The sequence below is a fragment of the Sturnira hondurensis genome, unplaced genomic scaffold (genome assembly GCF_014824575.4).
Source record: "Sturnira hondurensis isolate 20B ecotype Veracruz unplaced genomic scaffold, ASM1482457v3 Scaffold0022201, whole genome shotgun sequence".
Classification (NCBI taxonomy): domain Eukaryota; kingdom Metazoa; phylum Chordata; class Mammalia; order Chiroptera; family Phyllostomidae; genus Sturnira; species Sturnira hondurensis.
In genome coordinates this window covers 1,137,669-1,164,101 of record NW_028094832.1, presented here as the reverse complement: position 1 = coordinate 1,164,101, position 26,433 = coordinate 1,137,669, and the positions used below count along the sequence as shown (strand labels likewise).

Here is a 26,433-nt window from a genome sequence, read left to right as displayed (position 1 = left end):
TAACACTCGAACTTGCTTGCCTGTGGAGGAAACCTCGAAAGTCAGAGCTTCTTCACCTGGGGCCACGGACTCCAGACACCAGACTCCAGGGGCCGAGTCATGAATTCTGCTGCACTGTCAGTGCCTGTGTCTAGAGAAAGTGCGCACCATTTTGGCTTTGGGCTCACAGTGCTGGGCCTGGCACTGTGAACACAGGGGCAGACGGCAGAGTCCCCTGCCTTCCTCAGTCAGACACTGTAGTGGGAAGAACAGTGGTCTGGGTGTCAGAAGAGCCAAGCGGAGCCCAGCTCTGTAACTGACAGCAGGAAAAGTGCCGTGAACATCGCGGGCCTGCGTTTCTTCCTCTGTGTGACGGGCTAATTCTTTTCAGGGTCTCTGTGAGCCTGGACCACAACGAGATGTTCAGGCGTATCTGATGTTTGAGGCATTCAGATAGATCTGAATGTTTTTGGTAAACCCAGACCCAGTGCTTTATAGAAGTTGGTTGGTCATCTTTACCCCTTAACCACTGAGTCAGGGTTCTGTTCACTTACATGCAGCTGAAACCTGACTGCAGCGTTGAGGCAAATGGGGGCATATTTTTTTCATCTGGCAAGGAGTCTGGACGTAGGCTGCTGTAGCTGCTCAAGGAAGTATTTTCTCTCCTCCACCACGCATATAGTATGTGACTCTGTTCCTTATGAGAAAATGACCGCGACTTGGACATTGTGCCCATGTTTGGAGCAGTTACCAAAGGGAAGGGCGAAAGGGCAGAAGACATGTGAAAACCAAGTCAGCCCTTTTCATTATGAAGCCGTCAGCTTCCCCAGAAACGCCTCGCCGAAAAGTCCCTCTCCATCTTCCTGGGCGGAGGCTGGCATCTGGTCTTGGCCAGCTACAAGGGAGTGGGGGGAGGCGAGTACTTCCCGGGTGCACTGCCGCCCAGACGGCGTCAGGGGGTTTTAGTAGGAGATGAACATGGATATGAGAAGGGGAGCGTCTGGCCTTGGCTGCTGTAACCACTCATTCGTCCCACCACTGTTGTCCTGGGCTGGTCCATAGAGTCACCCAAAGATACTGCAAACACCCGGAAGGCGTGGACCTTGTGTCCTCGTCCCTCAGCAAGCTGAGCAGGGCTTTGTTGTCTGCACCAAGCAATAAATACCAAATCAGCAACCACCGTTGGCTGGTTGTGTATAAGACTGATCAGTTACTGATGCCGTTTTATGTCATCTTACATGCAGAATAATATTGTGTGCCCTCTGGTGTGCCGTGGGGGTATTCGGAGAATAGTCACTGCACTTGAAGACTTAGGAAGGCTTTTGTGCCTTTGCAGTACATTCAGTAGTGCTCTCCACGTCAAAGCTGGCGCCCACTCAGCAAGTCTCAGTCAATGTCTTGGGCCATTCAGACCCAGGAGGCCAAAGTGAAGAGTAATAACACGGCCCAGGTGGAGAAGTGGTTTTTGGAAACCTTGGGGAATGAGTGTATTCTGCCCCAGCTTTGACCCTCCTTCCCCAAGCCCACGCCCGTGAGCACATTCGGCTCTGCACTTCTGCATTTCGTACGGAGTGGAGTTGAGGCCTGGGCACAGCCAGGTCGTGGGCTTCCACCTTGGAGAGCTGGCTCTTGGGTGCTTTTCAGGCGTGACACTCTTCAACTTCCGCCAGTGCTCTGCATCGTTAACTTTGGGACAAGGTACCCATTGGTGACTGGAAGGACACAGATGTCTTTCAGTGCAGCTTGGAGGATTTTCAGATTGGTCCTGGCTGGAGCCTGTTCGCAGCCTGGAGAGCCTGTCGGCCGTCCCCAAGGTACCAGAGAACCAGCCCCTTTGGGCTGAGAAAATGAAGTGCATTTTGAGAAGGACTTGGACTTGACTCCCTAGGGGGATCTGGCTGAAAGAAAAGGCCAGCAGTTACAGTCACTGGCTCTTTCAGGTAGCCTGGCATGTGCAGGCTTGCTCCAAATAACCTGCAAGTCATATTGGACTGAAATGCCTAGAAAACCTATGTCATCCATAATATGATTTATTGTCTACGTTTTACGAAAGAGGAAACTAGGGTTCGACGGGACTCAGGCACTTGTGCCAAAAGTTACTAGTTAGTGAGTGGTAGAGCTGGACTTCTGAGCCCTGGTGGTTGGATTCCAGAACCCACATTGGGAACCATTGTTCTGGGCAGCTTTTCGCACGTGGGCCCTGGGGAAACAGTCGAGATCACGTGATTCAAGTCTAGATACCAGTCAGTGGCCCATGCAATTCTGTGTTGACACCATGTTCAATCATTGGCTTGGGTTTTCTTTTTAATTCTAAGAAAAACAAATTATTTGTATAAAGAGTGATTGAGAAGAGAGGGAAGTTATATCCATCTAAAATATTTAAGGGAAGTAAATATTTTTTTTAAAAAAAGGAGGAACCCTGGTGATTCAGGAACTGCTGGAGTCTGGGAGCCGTGTTGTGGGCACGCTCCAGAGGCGAGTTATGGGAGGGCACATTTATGGGGACTTGCAAGTGGCAGGCATTGGGCTAAGCCCCTTCTGTGCATCGTCTCATGCAGTCCTCCTAATAGTCCCTGAAGGGAGGTACTGTTTTTATCGTCATTACATCACAGGAAAAGAAAGCGCGGCTGAGGTTTATGGCAGGGCTGTCCCAGGCGTGCCCAACCCCTGGATGTGTGAGTGCCTCCCCTGTGCCTTGGATTGGGTATACCAGACACCTGCCTGCCTTGTTCATTTATAAAGGTGACCTTGTAATGAAAGCCAGAAAGTACAGCCTGGGAACAGACTGTGAAATGACGGAAAAAGCCTCTATTTTCACCAGCATAACAAAATGTCACCACTGTTGTCATTCATACTAAATATCCAGGGAGTTCTAACAATATGCCAGATTTTGGCAACAGAATTACTTTCCATCCAAGCCAGTGACTTTGGAAAGCTGAATTCTATCCTGTGTATGAAATCCAGCAGCTATTGGCTAGGAAGGGCCCATTCCTGACGGGAAAGCGAGAGACGTGTGTGGGGCGAAGGTTTGAAGGTGCTGCTCAGCCCTTGCACCCACTCTCCCCGAGAGTGAGCACTCCCCACACAGTGGACACTGGGTGCCCCTTGCCTCGCCCGAGTCCTGGCCCTGAGGCTGAGAAAGGGGCTGACCCTTGAATTTTTGTAGGACAGTAGGTAGTGTGAACAGGGATTTGTTTCAAGTATATTTCTCTGGAACAGAAGACAGATGCTCTCCTAGGATGAAAAATACCTTTGGGTATCTTTGGTACCCAAAAGGTAATCAGACTTATCAAATTAAGGAATTACCTATTTTACATAAAGTTGTTTGTCACTAAATGTGCAAAACATGGATGTGAGTACTTAGTTATACTTGTCATAGAGAAAGAGAAGGTAGTAACTTACTAAAGGCCCCTCAACCCTTTCTCCTTCCTCCACGGCCCTCTGGACATGCAGAATTCCAGAGCATGGATGTCTCGGCCCTTTCTCTGTGTCCTCAGGCGGACACTGCTGGCTTTGGGGACGGCCTTGGCAGGCCCTGGACGATGCAGGCAAAGACCCAGACACCGCAAAAGCCCCTATTCAAAATTCAGCAGGAAAGAAACTAATGGAGAGAAGTGTATTTCCAGAGACTAAAGATAAAGAACCTTAAAAATCTCTCGCAAATAGGTTTCCCAGTAACACATAACATATGTTCCTTTCTTAGACATTGGATTATAACAATTTTTCTTTGTTTTCCTTTTTTCTTTCTTCCTTTTTTTGTTTTTTTGTAATGAAGTTTCTGGACAGTCCATCAAAACAAAAACATGAAGTCTATTTTAGGAATTCCTTTGTGCTCGGGCATCCCTTCTACTTTCCTGGTGTGCCAGACTTAAGTGTGGAGCAGCGAGATAGAGTTGTCTTTGCCTGGAGCTCTCTCAGACTATTTGTATATAAATAGACATAAGAAGAAAAATGAGTTGGAGCCGGAGCGTTTGGCCCCCTCTCCTTCCACAGTCACCAGAGGGGGTCCTGCAGTTGCTACACAGCCGAATCCTGGAAGGCGCTGTTGAAACACTCGGTGTCAGTAGGCCCGTGGGCCATGTTGGAATTTGGTGTTGAAAACATGCTCTGTCTTCCCAAGTTCTTCTGAGTATCATTTCGATAACTTACCCAAGAACAGGGCCAGAACATGCCGTGTGAATGTCTGTTTTGTAAACAGGAACCGGGACAGGGCCTCGAACACAGGAGGTGGAGCCAGGGCCTCTGTGCCCCGTTCCATCCTGTGCAGCTCTGTCCGTGTCCTCAGGTGGGTCATCCCTCCCGGGTCTCGGCGATCAGCCTGGTCTGTGACAGGAGGGTCGACGAGAGCCTTTTCTTTAAGAGGTGGAATTCCGTGCGTTTTGATGTGGGTTAGTTTCTCTTCTGTGGTCTCTGGAGCCTCTCCACTGTGAAGTCAGAGACTCAACCTAGACTTTACCCTGTATGAGTCATTTGAGGCAGTGATACTATTTGTGCAAAATCAATTTTAATATTATCCTAGTTGGAAAGGGTAGAAGGTGCCGTCCTGCTCTTCATTCCCCCCACTGACCCTGAGTCCCACTGCCTGTTTCATCTTGTCCTGACGCCCAAGAGTTGGATTGCCCCTGAGCTCAGCCTTCATACGGCTTCTCTCCATTATGTTCAGTTGGTCTCCTAGCTTTCAGTAAGCAAATGACTTCCAAGTTTCTGTCTCCAGCCCTCAACAACTCCCGGGAGCTCTAGTCTGGTATATCCCCCCTCACCCGTATCCCCACAGAGATGCTCCTAAGCGTCTCGGACTTAACGCGGCCAAACTACTCGCCGCCTCTGCTCTTCCTGACCCAGTCCCCTCATTTGGGGGGACTGGGTGCTATGTCAACACGTGATTAAGATTTCTGCTCAGCTGTCATCTCTTCAGAGAAGCCTTCTCCATCCCTCCCATCTGGGATTCCCCCGCCTTCTTAATCTGTACCCCCCACCTGGCTTCTCTCCCCCAGCCCAGCTCCAGGAGAACAGAGGTCTTACCAGTCTCCTGTATCTGTTGCTGTTCTCAGTGCCTGAGTGGATGCCACACTTTAATGGGGGCCAAATAAATATTTATTGAAGGAACGAATGAGAGAGAGAGAGAGAGAAAGAAAAGGAAGGAAAAAATTTAACATAGAATTTGCTAAACACTGGGGGAGGACCAAAGTTCTAGCCATGCCGTCTTAATTTTTTAAATCTAATTTATTAATTCCTTACGAATTTTCTTGAAGGATTCATTGAGGACTACAGTAGTTTAGGGACCTTGAGGGAAAATGTTAGCATGTGTGCGGTTGGGGGGTCTCCCTAGTAGTTACTGATGAAAAGGTACCGAGATTGAGTTCAGAGACTTGCTTGCAGAACTCAATGACTTTTAAATACACAAATCAGTTTTCAAAGTGCAACAGAATGTCATTATTGCTTCCAGGCCGCCCAAGTCGGTGCTGAAGTTCCCATCTTTCTTACCCTGTTGGCAGTGAACCTGACACAGAGCGGGCCTGACAACTGTTTCCTGAGCTGCCGTTTTCAGGCCCCGGTGTCTGGCTGGAGGGATGTGTTTGTTCCTAGGAAGCCCTTGGAACTGGCTTCTGAGCATTAATTTCTTCCACCAGGAGATCAGTAAATGACCCCTTCCACCTGCTGCCATCCAGATTTGGAATTTGGTTACATCATTGATTTTTGCTCCTGCTGGGTGAGTTTTATAATCAGTCTCAAGGAGAAAGGAGATGGCACTTCACTCCGCTGCTCTGCCAGCTTCTGTTTGCAGGGACAGTTCACTGCGTCCAAATCAAACTTCATGCGGTGTCATTTTCCCCCTTTGCAAATTGATGAGTTGGGTAGCCTCACGCTTATGAAACATTGCCATTCTTTGGCCCGTATCTAGACTGTGAACTTGTGAAATTTTCGAAATAAAAATCCCGAACAAGGTGAATAAAGAATCTACAGTGCCATCTGCTGGCGTCCTAGGGAAATGCAAGGAATGTCTCGTGAAAGCGCCTCTTAATAAAAAATAAAAAAATTCCAAAGTGCAACCCCCAAGGATAAATTCTTCAGAACGTATGATAATTTGAAGAAAGGAGATGTAAATAATGAAAAAAATTGTAGGTCTATAGGCTTGCTGGAGAAATGCTTAATAACCTGGTTTAGGGCTGTGTTCATGTTTCAGGTTGCTTGGGTTCATCTGTATCAGCAGTCCAAGTGGCTGCCAGGTCTGGGCAGGGCCTGGACCCAATCTGAGGTTCAGACATGTCTCGATTCACTTGGGCACATTTTAGAAACATTGACTCACCGTCACTTAAATGTGTGGAGCTCTCGTTTTAAAAAATGCAAGTTCCTGGCTCCTCTTTGAACAACACAGGAAGACCTAGCCGCATGCAGGATGCACTTGCCAGTGGGGACCTCCTACTGGATGACCTGCACACTGGCTGCCCTCTCTCTGTGGGGCTCCCGGACGCCCACTGCTGGGTGGGTCCCCCACCTCCCCAACTGCTTCTCCTGCAGCTGACCACCTGCCTCACCTCCTGGTCTGAAGGGCATTTGAGGTGCTTAGGTCTGTTCTTTCACTATTCTGTGCCTTCTTTTTCCTACTTACACATGAGGCCTCTTTGTGGTGGTAACTGAGTGGGTCTCTCACCCTGAGGTGCGTCTTTAATAAATGTTGGTGAGTGGTGCGCACGTATGTTTCCAGAAAGTCCGTCGAAGGCTGGAAAAAGCCACTGGTAATACCCTACAGAAACGTGCCTGGCTGTGCTAGGAAGTCCCGGCGCTGCCCCAGCCTCCTGGAGGGCATCCTCGGTTCTCCCACAAAGGCGAGGCTGCCCACTAATCAGACTCATTTTGCTTTTCTAGGAACTCTCTCCGGAAGTCAAACTCAGAAGACAGCTCCGTGGGTCAGTACTTCTTTTCTTAGTTTATTGATTTAAAATTATTTTCCTTTAATTCTTTCTGGAACCCATAAATATGTGAGAGTACAAAAGGCCACAAAGAAGCCTTCTACCTTGAAATAAACAGCATTAAGATACTGATGTACAGTTTCCCCCTCTTGCTTACTGTATTCGTGTGGGTAAAAAAAAATAGCTGGGATGATATTCTACATATTATTATATAATTTTTTTCCATCGACTGTGTCTTGACCCTTTCCCCGTGTGGTTGAGTATTGCTCACGGTAAACGGATCACATCTGGATGAGGCTTTGCCGTCGTGGATGTGCCATAGTTCAAGCAACCAGTGGCTGCTTTCTGAGCATTTAGTTTCTGGTTTGTTTTTCTCTATCACAGAGAAAGATGTTACCATAAAAATTCTTGATTCTATACCTGGTCATGTTCTTGATCAGGGATAAATCCTTCAATTTGGAACTTTTGAATCAAAGACTCCGCACAATGAAGGTGTTATAAATTTTATATTTCCTTGATTATAAAATCCACTCTTGATTTAGTAACATCTTTTGTGTTTGGGTGAGAGGGCACCTGGCAAAATAATTGTGACTAGGAGCATAGCATGAGTGCTCAGATCAGGCTTTGATTTGCATTTGATTCACGACTCTGCCTACTTAGTAGTTAGGACCCTGGGCACAGTCCTTGCCTCTCTGAACCTCAGTTTTCTCATCCACCAAATGGGAACAATAATATAAGTTCATTGTCAGTATTAAATGAAATATGTTGTTAGATAGCAAAGTGCCTGGGATACAGTAAGTGTTACATAAATGTTAGCTAATACCATTTATATTTTAAGCTGTATCTTCATTTCAGAAGCAATAAAATGGGAGAAGGGGGAGTGTAGTTTGCCGTCAGAGAAATGCATTATATTGCAGATTGCCCTGGAGAAAGGTTGAATGAGTAATACCCTACTTCTGCTTTAACCTTTCATGGCCCGCATGTGCTGTGGCCTTGAACCCAAAGGCAGCCGGTGCGGGCAAGCGTGCCCTGGACATCCTGAGCACATCGGAGTCTCAGGCTCCTGGCCGGCTCTGTCGCGCAGCTCCAGAAGGTTCGAAACTCAGAGGAGCGCCTCCCGTATTGACAGACGGTGCCTTTTCTAGTCCCCATGTGTGTGTTTTCTGTGGCATTGCCTGGCACCACCAGTCTAGACTCTGGAAACCGACAGTGTGCCACTCTGCTGGGCCCTCTCCAGGGTTGTGGGGCCACCAGACACCACGTGGCGGCGAAGCTGCCCTGAGCGTGCCACGTCTACATGGGTCGCTCTGCCGCTGCGTTTTGTTCTTAAAGAACAAAGGGTCCCTCTCGCCCTCTGTTGTACTCGCCTCGTGTTCCATTGGTTTTTAGAAGTTATTACGTGTTGATGACCAGAAAACCCTACCCGGTATTAAAAATGTCTAGCTGTGACAATTTGCTTTCACTTGAGAGCCACCCAGTCTGGGGAGGAGGAAGAAGGGGGTCTCCTTGGAGTCGTCACAGCAGGAGGGCAGTCTGCTTTTCCTGTCCTTGTGACCTGGGTAAGCTGTAGGAAGGCCGCCAGTGGCCTGATGCCACAGAGCTGAGGACCCTACCCCACCCGTGTCATTGCCGGCCCGGCCGCATGCAAGCTCCACACCTTAGAGAAATGGCGTGGGGCACCCCACAGGCCCAGGAGCCAGCCCCAGGCCAGTGTGCCCGGGGTGTGCCAGCTTTTCTGTCATTCCCTCTGTGGTGACAAAAGGAAACCAAGGGTAGACTGACAACAAGAATAACAACAAAACAAAGTTAACTTCTGCAAGTATTTTACTTGCGGTTTAGTTGAAATAATTGTGGCCGAGACCAAAGGCGTGGGGGAATATACCCCAAAAGTCAGCAGATTAGATGAGAGTTAAACAAACATCAAAGAGAATGCAGGAATGCATGTTTTGCCTGCCTTTTTGATGCCTCCTTATTGCTCGGTTTATCCCCACTGCAGTATTTCCCCGCCCCCGGGAAATTTGCATTTCTTTTAAACAACTTTATGGGCATTTTCAAGTTTTGCACAGACTGAAAGGGCAAAACTGTCTTTGTGAAATCAAAGTACTCTTGCAAGCTTTGAATTATAAGGAAGGGGCTATTTTTGTTATTCATGGATTTATTGCTTGTGTCTTTTTTATTTTTTTTAAAGGAAAAGGAGATTGGAAGAAGAAAAATAAGTATTTCTGGCAGAACTTCCGGAAGAACCAGAAAGGAATAATGAGGCAGACCTCGAAAGGTACCGGCGAAACAGCGGGCGGACAGTGGGCCCTTTTAGCTCGCAGATGTTAGCAAGTCTGTGTCTCCGATCTCAATGGTTGCTGCAAGTTAGAATAACTCATCGCGTGTGCCCGTAAAACGTTCAACTTTCTGACATTCCTATCATTACGTAAAACTTCATCCCAGTGGGGATTTTTATTTTTTTAAATCAAAGAAAACAGGGCGGGGAGAGCCAGCAGGCTTGACTGTGTGTACACCTACAAGGTGTGGCAGCAAAGACCGGACTTGGCGTTTTCTGCATCCCAGCAACCCCAGGCACATCTTGCTCGCCCAGAGGGACCCTAAAAGCTCTAGGGTCTCTTAGTTGGGGACCCTCCCCGCTGCCCCGCCCTTGTGGCCTTTGCAGTCTTCTGAACTTTCGATGCTTGTCGGACGAAGGGACAGTCACTGGGTTGTTGCCCCTGGAAACTCTGTCTCATGGCCTGACATCATGGGAATTTGCCCAGAGCTGCCTTGTGGAGGGAGGCGTGCTCTCTCCTCCTCCCCTGTCCTCCTCCTGGCCAGGGTCTTTGTTGTTGTTGATACAGTAAGTAAATATGTCATCCCTCTGAGGCCCAGTTACGTAATTTCTGCCTCCCAGGCATTCAGAGGGGAGTGGAAGCAAAGCCACTTCCAGGCTCCAGTCCTGCTGATCGTTGTTACCAGTACAGGAACATTTTAGTTGCTCCCCAGTGACATGACTTGGTTTTCTTCTACAAAATCTTAGTGTCCTACCCTCTTCGGAAGGCTTCTCCGCTTTTTCATACATGCGGAAACGAGAGGAGTGGACACAGAGCGTATGCACGCCAGCAGCGTGCCTGGCTTCTTTGGCGGCATTCGGTGGCATTTTTTTTTTAAAATTTGTCCTGTCAAAACAGAATTCTTCTTAAACACTCAGAGTTTTTCCTCTGGTACATGCTCAGAATCACTTGGTATTCAAAGTAAACCTTGGATTCTAACACAGCCTTCTTTAGAAATAAAGACAAGGGGAAAGAGGGAGAGAGAAAGGGAAGGAGGGAATAAAGGAGAGAACCAGAAGTTGACCAGATCACATGGATTTATTTTAAAACCCAACCAACTTTCTGTCATCATCCCCCCACCACCCCACCACCACCGCCACCACTGGAGGTGACACAGAGGAACATGAATCAAACCGGTGGGCTTTCCCGTCACATAGCCCACTCTATTGTTCTTCCTGTGCACGGAGACGAGGGGCAAGGGGAACTTGAACAGTGTGTCTGGACTGATGGATTATGGAATGGAAATGAGATAGGGAGGTACAGGGGAACATAAAATTCCAGGGTAGATCCTGATGGAAGGGCTCCTACAAGTGTGCGGCCAGCCTCCCTTCCTCTGTCTCTTTACACCAAAGGCAAATTAAGCCGTAGCCTAGCGTCCTAATGGCACCCAGGCTAGTGAGGGATGTGTGGGAAGACGGAGAAGGACCAGGGCCTGGACTGAGGACTTATTCCCAGAGCGCATATTAGCGCCCACCTGCACTGACAGGTCTGTCCCCACAGGCTGGCTGACCAGCGGCACGCAGCCAACGTGGCTCATGCACGTTCGAGGTGTTGGCAGCCTGTTTACTTTGTAGGAAAACACTTTTGATGAAACCAAATGGGGACTCTGCTTTCCTCTGCAGTTCTGGCTGCCCTCAGTTTCGAGTTGGGAGTGGAGTGGAGTTTGGAAACATTGATGCCAGTGGAACTTGCAGATGTGCACATATGTAGTACTTCCCAAACAATGACTCTGAGTGCTTCCCATCCGGGGTTTGATTTACCTGCACCAACCCTTGGAGGAACAGTAGTCAGAGAAGTTAGCAGGCGTCAACTGTTTCCCAGGCTGACTCTCTGACCTTTCTCCATCACAGCAGAAGGTTGCCTCCCACTTTTCCCCGAAACATTTTTTCCTTGTGCATTTCCCCAGTGGGTGGCATGTCTAGGGGAGCCGTAGTCGAGGGAGCCTGGAGTGTGTGTCCACCCTCACTGGGTCTTTAAATTAGGTCTCTGCCCACCTCGTACTCCCTGTGGGCTTTCTTCCAAGACTCCTCCACTAGACCCTTCATCACAAAAGCTCTGGTCCGTATATGTTCCCGGTGCCTGTGCCCGGCGAGGTGGGCTCATTGGCTCCCTACGAAGCAGCCCCTGGTGCTCCTGTTGCTCCGTCAACGAGACACAATGTTTGAGCCCCTGGAAACGGCATATGAGACAGTGCCCTCGTTCTTTGGTCCTGCACGATGACCTGGTCGAGACTGGCCTCTGGGAGACCTGCCTTGTTTTCACCCTGCTGTGCCTTCATCTCCCCAGGGGAAGACGTGGGCTACGTTGCCAGTGAGATAACCATGAGCGACGAGGAGCGGATCCAGCTGATGGTGATGGTCAAGGAGAAGATGATCACCGTGGAGGAGGCCCTGGCTCGGGTAAGAGGGCCGAGACCCACCTCCCATGTGGGTGGGTGAGACCTCCTCACGCCCAGGCAGGATTGGGGCCCAAGGGAAACTGTGTGTCTGGGTCCGCCCCCCTCCCCCCGCTGAATCCCTGCAGTTAAACCCTGTGCCCAGTGGGGTCGTTTGGGAGGTGGAGCCTTTGGGAGGTGATTAGGTCTTGGGAGCGGAGCCCCCATGAATGGGATGAAGGACGTTATGGAAGAGCCCCCAGGGTACGGGCTCCCTCTCCCCCGTGTGAGGACACGCAGTGAGAGGACAGCTGTCTCTGAACCGAGAGGTGGGTCCTCCCCAGGCCCGAAATCTGCCAGCACTTTGATTTCGGACTTCCCGGCCTCGGTGACCGAGACATTTCTGTGGTGTGTAAGCCACCCGCCCTACAGTAATCAGAGCAATGTGAACAGACTAAGACAGGTGCGTCAAAGAGTATAGAGAGATATTATTATTCACAGTGGTGTTTGGGTGATACTTTGGTGGTCATCAGGTACTTATCCAATAACATAGTGATTCCATTCTGTCTGCATAACAGAAGTAGTCCATTGTGTGAGGTAGAATTCCATATTCAGTGAATATATGAATGAATGAATGTCAAATAGATGGGGGTGGACTGATTTAACCAGGAAAGTGAGTCTGAATGCCATTGCACAATGCATAAGCCCTGTGAAAAGATTATAAGAATGTAATGATAAAATTAAGTGAAGCCTAAAGAAAAATTAAATATATTATGGCCATTAAAAACATCAGTTCTCTACAAGATACTGTCACTAATTTGATTTTGAATAATTTAAAAGTTAAGTTTTAGATATACCTTAAAATTTTGCTTTCAAAAAACAAATATTTTCTTTCTCTTCTAAGTAGATAGTAATTACAGTTTGCTGTGCCACGTTTTTTTTTTAAAGATTTTGATTATTTATTTAGCTTCAGAGGGGAGGGGAAGGGAAGGAGAGAGGGAGAGAAATATCAGTGTATGGTTGCCTCTTGTGGGTCCCCTGCTGGGAACTGGCCTGCAACCCAGGCATGTGCCCTGACTGGGAATCGAACCGCGATCCTCTGGTTTGCAGACCCACGCTCAATCCACTGAGCTACACCAGCCGGGGCCTGTGCCACGTTTTTTGCTCTGAGTTATGTGAAACACTGACAGAAGCCTGGTCACCCCCTGGGTACTGGGTCAGTGCAGTCATGGAGGGGGTCTCCTCTTTGTTGTCGCCCAACAAACTGGTGATTCTTGGATTTCACTTTGACGGTTGGTTGGTTGCTCTGTGCACTAGTCATAAATCAGGCAGGTTTAGAAACTAATGAAAACGTTCAGGTCACTAAGGAGCCACTGAAGCAGCTGTGACTCGATCACCAAGTAGCATCTCGGAGGTTTGTCACCGTGGAACAGCGACAGGCTCACTTAATTTAGTTGGGCATACCTGACGCTGGACTTCAGCGGTTTAGAAAGAAGTTTAGTTTGTTGGTGAGACAGAGTGAAAACACAGGAACAGACAAACTTGAGGGACATGGAAGGTGGGACTGGGTTGAGTAGGAGACCTCAGAGCCGGGGCCACCTCCAGATGGCCACCTACCGGCTTCTCCTGCTCTGATTCACAGGAGCAGAGGCGTCTCGGCCTCCAGTGTCTCTGGGACAGACATGCAGCAAGTGGCAGGTACAGCCTCCTGTCCCCTGGGCTGATCACCATGCCTGCCCCTTTGCCCTCAGCCTGGCCTGACCTGCTCCACCACGCCTCCAGCCACCCAGCCTGGTGGCCAGCTGGGGCAAAACGTCCGCCATAGGTTTTCTCTCCAATTTTATTTCCTGAATGTGTGGTCCCATTTGGGAAGGGTCCACTCATTTGAGTTCCTAGAAAAGACATATGAGAAGTATGAACCTGCAGTGGTTTGACCACGATAGACATGCCACCTTCTGGGGAGCAAGCAGGCGCATTTCTCATTTCATCGTGAAAACGAAGATCCGAATGCAGATGTCGCAGGTTGTCCAACTGCAGCTGTGTTTGGGAAGCGGGGGTTGCAGGTGATGTGCCACATCCCGTCTTCTTGGAGCAGAAGAAAATGTTAAAAATAGCCTTAACATAGTTTGCATAAGGTAGCATGGTTTTATAATTGGAAAGGAAATGAAAGAATACTTTGAACGTTCGGGAGAAAAAAATTGCTTGAAGCTCTTTCTGAGCTCATGATTTTTTTTTTAATTTTTTAAAATATTTTATTTATTTATCTTTAGAGAGGAAGGGAAGGAGAGAGGAAGAGAAACATCAATGTATGATTGCTTCTCGTGCGTCCCCTGCTGGGAGTTGGCCTGCAGGGAACTGGCCTGCAACCCAGGCATGTGCCCTGACTGGGAATCGAACTGTGATCGTCTGGTTCACAGGCCCGTGCTCAATCCACTGAGCTACACCAGCCAGGGCAGAGCTTATGATTTTAACAGACAGCCATTGTTGACGTGGAGAGGAGAAGTCAGCCCCCTGTACACATCTGGGTGGAGGTTTCAGCCAGGCAGCCTGGCCGAGTTGCAGGGAGGAGCTCATCAGGAGATCAAGAATATTTTCTATACAGCAATCCAGAAACACAGAAGAAAAAGTTGATGGCGTTCTCCCAACTCCGCTCGATTCTGCCTACAGCGGTGGGTGTCCTCCGACAGATGCAGGGGGGGAAGCTGGCTGGCCTGCTCGGCGGCGCAGGTGCATCCGCGGCCACTGCTGTCTGGATGGGCTTCTCATGGGCCGGAGACGAGTCATTTCAAGAAAAATGTTAGAGCGGAAAATAGTCTGCAGAACGGAGAGACTTCCTGGGACTTAGGAGCAGCTGAAGGATCTAGGTTGACGTCATTGCTGGACGAAACAAACAGTGAGACTTGGACCTCCTGTGGTGACCGTGATGGGGACATTCCTCCGGCACATTGCGGATGTGTTGGTCCCGCGGTTAGAGACGTGTAGACCCATGCACAGACTTTAATCCTGAGAGAGTAAGCCAGCGTCCGGAGAGGAGTTCATCTGGGCACCGTACAGAGCTGAGTGCAGCCCCCAGCACATCCTTGCATTGGGGAAAGCTTTGGCCACGTACCAGTGAAGACAAGTGGGTCCACCATGCTTTGTGTACGTGACTCTGGGCTCATTGTCAGATATTTTCCAACTGTGAAGTGTGCAGCCATGATGCGCGCCCCTGAAACCCGAGTTGTCAAAAGGGACCCAGACCAGAATCGGAAAGGCTGCAGGGAGCTAATGTGTGAGACACTCTTAAGTTCCCTAAGCATTGGCAGAGAATGAAGTTTAGGAAACATCTCACAGTAGGTTATCGGTGTATAATTTAAAAAGACAGCAGCCTAACTTACGACTTTTAAAGTTGTATTCACTGAACAACTGAATAATTCCATCAAATCTAGTGGCATTTCAAACATTTTCTAGTAGTTTGATGGTGGATACTTAATACGTGTGCTTTAAGGGAATAGAGCTCATGTGTAAAAAAAAATTGTCCCGGGGCTCTAGGCGACTGGTATGTCTAGAGAACGCGGTTTCTAGGTGCTGATTGAAAGAGCATACATGGCCCTTGGCAAGTAAGTTTCGGGCATTCAAACCTGGGCCTAGTTCTGGTTTGGGAGCCATAGGGTGTTACTTTACCTGGGTGATTCGAGGGGCATGTGAGTGAGGACGGGAGAGTAGGGAGTAGACTCACCTTTAAAGCTTTGGCTGAGGGGCACCCTGTTGTTTCGGTGTGACGATACCAGCAAAGGTGGAGCTCTGTCGTAGAGGAGTATGTTTGTGTTGATCCACCCGAGAAACGTGTGTCTGGTCCCACAAGGTCACATCTATATTCATTTTTATATATACTCAGGTCCTTAAAATACATATTTTTTAAAAAAGTACATGGTGGTTGTCACTGACTTGACTGATGTTTTGGTGTTGTGAACTTCCCTTCATGCCAGTGTCTTAGGTCAGGTTCCTGGAACCAGAGCCTGAGCTGGGGATTCTTAAGCATATGATTTGGCAAAGGAGAGCTTTTGGGAGAAACTTCTAATTGAGAGAGGGAAGCAGGAGAGGCAGAGAAAGAAGCAGGACAGAGATGAGATTTCTGGAGAAGCCTCGGCTCAGCCTGAGTCCTTAGGGAGTGTGGGGCCCTGGAAGGTGAGTTGCACTGTAGAACTCCTGCCAGAGAGCCAGAGGCGGCACTGATGGGGGAGGAGGGAGCAGTCTCCTGGGCATCTCTGCGGAGACAGCTCCTCCTCCACCAAGGGTGGTTCTCCAGAGCAGGGGGTTAGGTGTGAGCCCAGCTCTATAGGAACTGAGAAATAGGCAAGCACTTTCGTAAAGGGAGTCTGGGCATCTGGTATACCACAGTGCAACATGCTGAGCTGGAACTTTATATATGTTTTTGAATTATTTCCTTGTAGCAGTCACTGAGCATCACTCCCAGGGAGTTGGCCAATTAGAGAGGCTCATGGAGAGCGTCCATAGGAGAGCAGCAAAGCAACTGAGGGTTTTTTAAAAAACATAGGTCCCATGGGGTGAAATTGGAAAGGATTTATCTCAGAGAAGCAGCAGCAACAAGTTTAATCACTTTCCTTAAGTATATGTGAGGAATCTTTAAACAGTACATCTTGAGGGTGTACTGAAGAGTGTTTTATTTTGTTCTAATCTCAACTGAGGACAGAATGAAAGGAAATGAGTTAAAATTGCAGCTGGAGGGGATTTAGAGGAGATGCACTGTAAATGTTCTTTTCAATAATTGCCCTTGGAAATGGGAACATTCTGGAATCTCTCTCCCTGAAGGTCTTTAAGGTAGAATGAGCATTAATTTACTAAAGATGGCCGTTCCCTCCAAGAATCATGTCATAGACTTCAAGCGTAAGAAAACCGTCAGGCTAGGAACACTAGGATGCGAGGGAGGACTTTCTCCTCAGAGATACACACTTTAAAATGTTGTTATTTTAAAAATTCTGGAGTTAAATTAAAACTCTATAAATTTGCTTTAAAATACAAATCCTTAAATTATCTGTTGTCTTTCCTTCATGATATTTTAAGTCAAAACTTCTTCAGGAGCAGAGTGGAATATAAAAGTAAAATTATACAAATGAAACCAGGTGCGTGTCTACCCCCATAAAATGTACTTTAAAACATTTTAGAGACCTGGCTGGTGTGGCTCAGTTGGTTGGAGCGTTGTCCCCTAAACCCAAAGGTTGTGGGTTTGATCCCTGGTCAGGGCACATACAGGAGGTAACCAGCTGATGTTTCTCTCTCTCTCTCTCTCTTCCTTCCTCTCTCTCTAAAAGCAATGAAAAAGAATGTCCTCAGGTGAGGATTAAAAAAAGAAAAAACGTTTTAGAGATTGTGTTTTGCAACAAGACCTCCAATAAAACATGAAACATTTTGAAATTTAGGATGATTTTTAAAAAGTGGCAAATTTGGATAGAGCACAGATCTGAATCGACATCTGAAGAAATGTAGGTACTTTGACCTCCAAAATGATAGAAATGGACAGATAGCAGAAGAAAAATACTAATTCTGTTTATGATTGACTAGTTAGGAATTGGTCTTGTTTTTAGCGATGAAGTTTATTTTGTGGCTCCTAGGAGTTGAGGCTAAGGTTGAGTATAAAAAGTGGAACATAGGCAGGAGAGTACAAGTGATAGCCCCTTTGTTCAGCTGCCAGCTGTTCCGATAACACAGCGAGAAGGTAGCATTGCAGAAATGAGTATATCTGGAAGGAGAGAGCTTTCTAACACGTAACTTAGATGTAGTACAAAGAGTAGAATACTAACTCCCTAAAGCACTAGAAAGATTAAAATGAGATTAGTGCCCCTAGTAGCAAAAGAGCAAATGCCTGGAGGCTGTGGACTTCCAGCTCTGCTTATTCTGAAACCACAGCGTGATCACAGTAAAGCTGTGTGGATGCGTCTCCGGCCCAGGTGCACTGTGCTCAGAGCTCTGCTGTTTTGTCTTGTGAGACGGACGGATGCACTGTCACCCCCATTTTCCTGATGGACGGGGGAATTGAGGCCCAGAGCGGGTAATACTTTGCCCAGGGGCTCTCAGCGGGTGCTTGGTTCTGCAGCTAAGCTCTTACCCATTAATCAGGGCTGTCTGCCTCCCCGGTCTACTTCCTATCACTTGTGCACACAGAAAAGAATTTCCTAGGAGAAGCAATGCTTTGAAACATTGCAAGGAGGATGTTGTCAGCCTGGTGGCTTTGCCATGCCCACACGCAAAGCCCGAGTGGTTGAGGATGGTGCTGACTCACCTCCTGGGCATTCGGGTCAGATCGTTTCTGGTTTTTTAGTGGCTTTATTCATGGAACACGATTTGATCAGTGTCTTAAAATTCATATAGAAAAACTGCTTTATGGTAGAATTTTAATGCAGTGACAACTTCATTTTATTATGTAGCAGAGTTAAATTTGTGTGCGTGTTGTAAAAACACACCATTAGCCATTCAGAAGGATCCTTTATCTAATTTTACTACATTGCATTTTGCTGATTTCTTGTAATATTTCACTTGTCTTTCTGTGTTTTTCAAAAAAGTAGAAACCTGGTTTAAACCCCAGCTTTAAACATCTCTGCACGTAGTCTAGACCACTTGTTCCTTTCCTCTCGTCCATGAGTGTCCGAAGTAAATCCCACTGTACTTATTACACGGTAACATTGACCTGGTGACTTGAAGCATTCTAGAACAAGAAAAGCAAGTGACTTTTAAAAATCAATTTCAGGCTTCCGTCTCTGTTTTGCCCGAATGTTCATAGTCTACCACATTGCGCCTTCTACAAAGAGAGGTAATTCAGAGGCCAAACTATAGGCGATTATTTTTGTAGAACCTACAATTCCACTGTGAAGGATGAGTTTCCATGTAGGAGGGGGAAATCGAGGTTCTGTCTGGAATACACAATAGAATACGAAGAGTCTGTTGTGTCTGTTGGTTTAATTGAGATGAAAGCCCACAGGGCAGGGGGCGGGTCCTTGTTTTGGTTTTGAGAACCTTGTGTCACTGGCACTTTGTAACGATGATGGTGTGAAGAAGGTGCCGACGCGTTCTCTCCGCGGCTCCGTACGCAGTGCCAGCATTACCTCCATTTCAACCTTCTGTTTCCTCTTGTGGTAGCTCAAGGAGTACGAGGCCCAGCACCGGCAGTCAGCCGCCTTGGACCCTGCCGACTGGCCGGACGGTTCTTGCCCCACATTCGACGGCTCGTCCAACTGCAACGTAAGTTTTCTTCCTCTTTGAGCGTCTTGAGCACCTCTCCTAAGAGGGGACAGTCTGCACAATTTCAACCTAGCGTCCTCAGCTCCCACCAGAAGCGGAGAAGGAGCGTTTGTTCTTCCATGTTAACTCCATGTTCTTGACCCGGGAGAAGCACATCTGGAAAGCATAGTGCTCTTCATGCTGGGTGTTCTCGAAATCTCACAGCGTATATACAACTTCAGATTTACCCTTGGAAGCATTTTTAAGTGTTCGGTGCAGTAACGTTAAGTATAGTTTCGCTGCTGCGCAACCATCTTTTTCATTGGCTGTAACAGAAATTCCTTAACCATTAAACAGTAATTCCCGAGCCTCCTCTCCCCGCAGCCCCAGGAAACCACCTTTCTCCCGTCTGTCTCCATGAATTTGACTGTCCTAGGTAGGTCATATAAATGAAATCATAGAATGTTTGTCCCTTTGGGTGTGGTTTATTTCACTTAGTGCAGTGTTTTCCAGGTTCTTTTATGTTGCAGCATATACTAGACCTTCATTCTTTTCGATGGGTGAGTCAGTGGAACACTGATCCCACTGTCCACAAAAACCGCATCCTCTTACCCCATTCATCTGTTTATAGACACTTGGCTGTTTCTGCTTGTTGGCTACTGTGAATGGTGCCGCTCTGGTTTTCACAGGGACTCTATCGTTTTATGTTTCTGGACGCAATGCGTGAAGGTTCCGATTGCTCTATTCACACCAACACTTTTTACCCCCCCCTTCCCTTTTTTGGTTAATAGTCATTGAAATGGGGGGTGAACTAGTATCTCATTGTCATTTTGATTTGCGTACCCCTAGTGACTAAGATGTTGAGCAGCTTATTGGCCATTTGTATATCCTTGGAGGGATGTCTATTCAAGTCATTTGCCCTTTCTTGAATTGGGTTGTTTGTTTTGTTGCTGGTTGTTGTGGGTGTTCTTTATATATTCTGGATGTTAATGTCTGACCAGATATGTGATTTGTAAATATTTTCTTCCATTCTATGGGTTGCCTTTTCATTCTCTTCAATCCACTTTTCTTTTGTTGCCTGTACTTTTGGTATCATATCCAAGAAATCATTACCAAATCCAATGTCATTAAGATTTTCTCCTGTGTTTTCACTTTAAGAGTTTTATAGTTTTAGTCCTTTGACCCATTTTAGGTTAATGGTTACATATGATGTAACGTATGGGTCCAACTTCACTTTTTTGCAGGGAGATACCCAGTTTTCCTGAAACCATTTGTTGAAAAGACCATCTTTTCCCCAAATGATCTTGGCACCCTTTTTGAAAATTCATTGACTATATATACAGGGTTTATTTCTAGAATCTTTATTTATTCCTTTGGCTTATGTGTCTGTTTTTTTTTTGCTAGTGTCATACTGTTTTGATTAATGTAGCTTTGTAGTAAGTTTTGAAATTGGAAATTCTGAGCCCTCCAGCTTAGCTCTTCATTTTCAGATTGTTTTGGCTGTTGAGGTCAGTGGAGATTCCCTGTGAAGTTTAGGATGGGTTTTCCTATTTCAGCAAAAAATGCCATGGGATTTTAATAGGGATTGCATTGGGTCTACAGATCAATTTGGGTAGTATTTTCATCTTGGGTAATATTTTCATCTTGCCAATATGAAGTCTTCTAATGCACAAACATAGGATATCTTTCAATTTATTTGTGTCTTCTTGAATGTCTTCCACCAATTTTTGTGGTTTTCAGTGTTCAGTAAGTCTCATCTTCTTAAGTTTATTCCCAAGTATTTTTTTCACAGTAAATGAAATTTTTCCTTACTTTCTTTGTGCATTTATTCATTGCTACTGTATAAAATTGGAACTGATTTTCACCTGTTGCTAAATTTATTATCTTTAACTTTTTTGGTGCATATATGTGGGATCTTTAGGGCTTTCTACAGATAAGATCATGTCCCCTGACTGGTGTAGCTCAGTGGATTGAGCTCGAGCCTGCAAACCACATGATCGCGGTTCGATTCCCAGTCAGGTCACATGCCTGGGTTGCAGGCCAGTTCCCAGCAGGGGACTCTCGAGAAGCAACCATACATTGATATTTCTCTCCTTCTCTCCTTCCCTTCCTCTCTAAAAATAAATAAATAAAATCTTAAAAAAAAAGATCATGTCATCTATGAACAGAGAATCTTACTTTTTATTTTCCATGTTGGAATTTTTTATCATTTGTGCTGCTTTAATGTGACCACTGCTTCCTGAACTAGGAGTTCCACGGAGATTGTAGGAATTAAAATTCCAGAGTTTCAAACTTACGTTTCACAGTACCACCATCAAACTGTGAGGTCTTCTTTTATGGAGTTGTTTTGTTTGTCGGGTCATCTGTTCCTTATAATCTGGAAGCAACTCTGTCTCCCATGTCTTCAGTCTCTTGTCTTTCGTTTATGCTCCACACAGCCAGTCACATTTCTAAAGCACACCTTTTCCTCACAGATCCTGTGTTGTAAAAAAAACATGGTTATTTTCCAGTTCTATCAGGTACATTCCAAATGTTATTGGCACACCCAGCACCAGATGCGATCTTGCTTTAATCGATCTCTCCACTCTCATTTGTCACCTCCTCCCCCTGTAGGCTCCCCTCCAGCCACACTGGACCCTGCACATTGCTGGATACAGCTTGTATTTTCACCCTTGGCTTTCACTCATGCATCTTCCTCTGCCTGAAACGTATCCCTTCAGATTTTTCCAGGTATAAACCTCTGCTTCCTGCAAAGTGAAGCCCAACAACCTTCTCCTCTGTGAAACTTTCTTTAACCTCCTCAGGTATAGTTGGTTGCTTCCTATTCTGTACTCTGCAAAACTAGCTGTAGACATGAACCCTCAGGTTACACTGGAGGACCAGGATAAACTGTGCGTGTTTCTGCCCACCTTGGAAATCGCGAGCTCCTTGAGCAAGAAGGGCATGCTGTGTTACTGTGTGTCTCCGGTGAGCACCTAGCTTAGTGTCAGCTCATGTAGCGTGTTTGAAAAATGTTGAATGCACAAAGTTGTATTTGAATGTTCATCCTTCCTGGCTGCTTTAGAGCGTGTCTCATGTCTTGCAACTATGAACTCAGTCTTTGCTTTTTTGTGTGTCTAAGCGACAAATGATGGCTTATCAGAAGTGCATATAACCCTCCTACTACCTACTTTCCCATGATTTCTGGAATCAAGTACCAGGTTTCCGTGGCAGCTAAGGGGGAAAAAAAAAAGATTATCAATTTGGAAGCCTCGCTTGGTTTGCTGTTGCGAGGAAATGACCGAGATGTTGCATGGTCACTTACAATAATGAATGTGTTGTGTGCTAGCCAGCAGCGCATCCTGGGACCATGAGGTAATCAAAAGAGCCGTGTCTGTGGTTTTCAGTGTGCCTTTTTGGGTCTCTTATTCCCAACTCCTAAAAACTAACATAAGTGTAAATCATAAACCTAAAGGATCATGAAGAATAAATACAGTAACTCAGGACTGATGTGAGTCAAACCCAGCTCCGGGAAGAGCACAAAGACCTTAGGTGTCCATGGTGGGGCCTTTAGTATCAGACTCACTGTGCACTGTTCTGATTAATAGCACCTGAGTCAAGGGGAGCAGTGATAAGATTCTCCCTTCAGAGAACAAGGACTGTCATGAAAGCACACACAGTCAGACAGCAAGGAGAGAGGCTTGTTTCCCTGGGGGAAAGTTTATATAGATTGAGCTCTATGGGCATTTTGAATGAACCACTAAGAAAGCGTCATTAAGTACTGGTTTGTTGGACTCGTTTCAGGGTGCGAGTCAGAAACACCACTTCGATGTAGACAGTCAGGATGAAGTGGACTCTTAAAGGGTGGGCATTTCATTCCTCGAGCAGTTCTTTGTTCCTTTAGGGGACACCAATGAAGTGTGTGCTGTGTACCAGGCAGGTACGGTGCTAGACATTCGGGTTTCAGAGGGGACGTGAAGGAGACAGAGCAGGCCCACCTGACGTGGCGGCACACAGTCACTGCAGTGTGGCAGATACGGTCACCCCCACAGAAACTCAAGATGCCACGCACACACATTTTGCTCTGTTAGCTTTTCAGCAAACTGTGTCTTCATACATGGCTCGAAAACAAAGTCAGCCAATCCTGGTCGGACAGAGGGCCAGGAATACCCTATGCTCCCTCCAAGTCAGCACAGTCTTCCAGAAGCTCTGAAGAATGACTTCTCCTTCAGCCAAGGGATGCAGGTCAAGGCGGGCTATTCAGTAGTGGGGAGAGTTCGCTGAGAGTATTATTTACCCTGTGTGTGTTGCTCGCTGGCTTTCTGCAAACACCCATGGCCACTTCCCTGGTCATAACACAGCCTGCCACCATGGTCACTGAAGTTAGCCTGACCTTGCTTGTCATCCTGACGTACATGACACTTACCCCTCTCATGCTGACTGTAGTCTGCCCTGTGCTTCTACGGGGAGACTCAGCAAAAAACTCCCATGCAAAATATTCCTCGGTTAGTCCAGATTTGCCTGAGAACAGAGTAATTAATTTCCGATAAATACCCCGTATCCTGCCGCGGCCGCCCTGGGTCAGGCACTTTGATTATCTTTTGTGTGACAGCCAGGGCTTTTCAGTTTTATGTCGATTCTTTTCTGTGCTGAGATGTAAATAGCTCCCTGGCCATGGTCGGGAACGCCCAGCCTATGGAAGTTTCAGGGACCATGCGGCCTTTGTCGCCAGACCTCAATGCCTGTATTGATGGCTGTCATGCTGTCCCGTTTCATCGGCGCTGACTCCACGGGCTTCTCCACCCCCCTAACTGGCATTACATAATTGCGAATCGCTTCACAACGAATCCATATTCACATTCCTGGTTTCTAAGAATGTAAAGCACTAAAGATAGTGACCAAGGGAAGCGAAAAATAGCCCTCTCTCTGCTGGAAGAGGGTCTGTTCTCTGCTGCTTTTCATTCATAATAAACTTCTGTTGTGAGTGTTCAAGTTGTTAAAAAGAGTTTCTGGCCGAGGACTTCTCTTGTTTCCTTATAAATATCTGAACATTTGTTTTAATACCTATATACATATGTGTATATATATAGGTATATGTGTATGTGTGCATGTATATATATGTGTGTGCATATATATATATATATATATATATAAATATGTGTGTGTATGGATAGATATCTCCCTTCATTTTGGTAGGTTTTGTTTTCATTTGCCTCTTCCAGGGAGAAGGTTATAAGAGTTCTCATTTTAAGCCTTCAACTTTGTGGCTTAAGGTTCAGTTTGCCTTCTGGTTAAGAAAATGCTTGAGGAAGTTATGCTTTCCATCCTTGGGGTTCATACGTCTTTTCTCAGGGCATACATTTTAGTAAACCATCGTTTCTATGCTTCTACAAAATCAGTACTTAAGAGTTGGTGATCCATATCTGGTACTTAAATATTAATGAAAATGCTTGCAGTGAAGAGGCATCTTTCTAGAAAATGTCAAATTGTCAATTATTTGATTGTGGTGCTGTTTAAGTCGTTTTTAGAACATCTAGTAATGTATTAAGAAAAGTTGAAGCAGGACGAATGCCAGAAGACTGCGAGAGGCCGACGTGAGCGTTGGCCCCACCGGGCTGCTCCGCTGCACGCAGAACGGGCTGCAGAGGAGGCTGGTGTCGCGTTTCTGTTTCTGGAGCGCCTCCCAGGGGTGAAGCAACCGTGGTGAAATACTTTGTGACTGAGTTATTTTGTAAAGCGAGTCATCGTTTCATAACCGAGCGCTTTTACACTTGGGGAAATTCAGAGCTGGAAAATGTTTGTGCAAGGAATGCTATAATCATGTTGTAACTGCGGTGCTGGAATAACACCTTCCATCCATGTGCGCCTCGCTTTATGGCCTTTCATCCCCCCTCTAAATATGTCTTTGCCATGAACCTGCTTTGAGATGTAGGGGAGCCACGTGACTGAACTCTGTTTAAATTTTTGGGTAACAGAGAGCCAGAATGCCAGGTGGTCACTTCCACTTTTTGCAAAATACTATTTTGAGTGTTTCCTTGATGGAAAACACTGAGGTCTTTTAAGGCCTCAGCTGAAATAGCCCCGAATTATGAGATGTTTTGGGTGGCATAATGCAAGATTGTTAAATTTTCTGGGCCTTTCTAAAATTGTAAACCATAAACTTGTCTCTCTCCAGCAGACAGATTTTACTTCAGAGTCGTCTCACTGGCCCCCACAGCAGCCATAGCCTTTAAGCCAGAAAGTTCAGGTTTAAGGTTCCTATAGGAAAGGTTGCCACAGCCTTAGTCTGGCCTAGAACTTCCTAGAACAGAATGTGCTGAAAGTCAGGAGAGCCTTCCACAAAGTCGCTTTTTTGGTGGTTCTTGTAGTGAGTGGCTTAACTTCTGTTATGGTCAAAGAAAGGGCTACTGGTTCAGCCACTTACCACAGAAGGTCGGGGAGCAACTGGGTCTCACGGAGTGCCCCTGTGGGAGCAGAGCGGTGGCCCTGCTTCTCCAAGGGTCGTCTGTGTAGCACACGCCCTTTCTAGATGGTCAGGTATGCTGAGTTGAACCAGATTTTGAAGAGATTGGCTATTTTGATAATTTCTCCTTTACTAGGGTGAGCTTCTAGACAACATCTATGAAGTAAAATTATTAGACATTTTATTTTTTATATTTCAAAGGTATTTTTAAAAGAAAATATAAACCAGGTATCATTGGGTATCTCATCTGGGGGCCTCTGATCCTTCAAGAAAACTTTTAAAAAATGACAACACAGGGTGAATATACAAAAATTTCATCCACCTTTAGATATTCTCAGCAATTGAAAAAATGTATTTTTTCATATTTTTGCTGATTGAGAGAATCTTCACTGGATGTATAAATTATGTGAGGATTCACATATACCACAGTATTGGGGTTGGCACATGGGCCTAGTAAAGGCATCTACATGGAAGTGGTTGATCTTCCTTTTACTTTTAGACTCCTACATTACTGTGCTTTTTGAGGAAACTTGAGAGGGTAAAGTGCAAGCATAAAAGTAACTTACCTTTCTAAGTAAACTGCTTTCATGTTTGTTTAATCTCTTTTGCTACAGAATTCTCCCCCCATAATTCTTAATATATGAGTTTGAGCTTAACAGGATTCTGGTTGGTAAGGTCAGTGGTGATTGGGGCTAGAACATTGTTCTGCTTTGCTGAACGTCGGATGGTCATGTTGGTGAGGATGCAACACGGGGGTGGGGTTGACGTGTGCTTTGGCTCTTTATTTCTTGAATAGAGAAAAAGCTGTACTCACTCGACTTGTAATATGACCAGGAGAAAGAAAGAGAAACCGGAGAAACCGTGGCCAAGCAGTAATTTGCCGGAGGGCATTTACACCCTGTGTCCTTGGGACACATACCTGCGAGTCTTTGTAACATGGTTTGTTACATTGTGCTCAAGTAATTAACACTTCCCTAAATCTTTCTGAAGGTGACATGTTAACAGTAACTTTTATCGATTGTTGTCTTTCAATACATACTTGAAGCCTTCGGGTGGTTATTCACTTTTATGGGTACTTTCCATATGTTTTTTTTAAATTTGGCTGGGTGGGAATGTATGGGGGGAAATATTACTTGTGATTTTAATAAAAGTGATTTTGAGACTAAAGTGATAGTAAAATAAGGGGGTATTAGATTC

The 26,433-nt window shown here is 46.2% G+C and overlaps 1 protein-coding gene across 2 annotated transcripts in view; it reads left to right on the top strand.

Moving 5' to 3' along the window:
• The window catches only part of SASH1 (SAM and SH3 domain containing 1), a 167,487-nt gene that overhangs the window by 91,869 nt on the left and 49,185 nt on the right, over positions 1-26,433 (top strand). For both annotated transcript variants that reach the window (XM_037034839.1, XM_037034836.1), the window contains 4 exons: positions 6,847-6,887; positions 9,079-9,165; positions 11,492-11,604; positions 18,714-18,815. In XM_037034839.1, the coding sequence (XP_036890734.1) occupies positions 6,847-6,887; positions 9,079-9,165; positions 11,492-11,604; positions 18,714-18,815 (343 nt within the window). The remainder of the gene's footprint in view (positions 1-6,846; positions 6,888-9,078; positions 9,166-11,491; positions 11,605-18,713; positions 18,816-26,433) is intronic.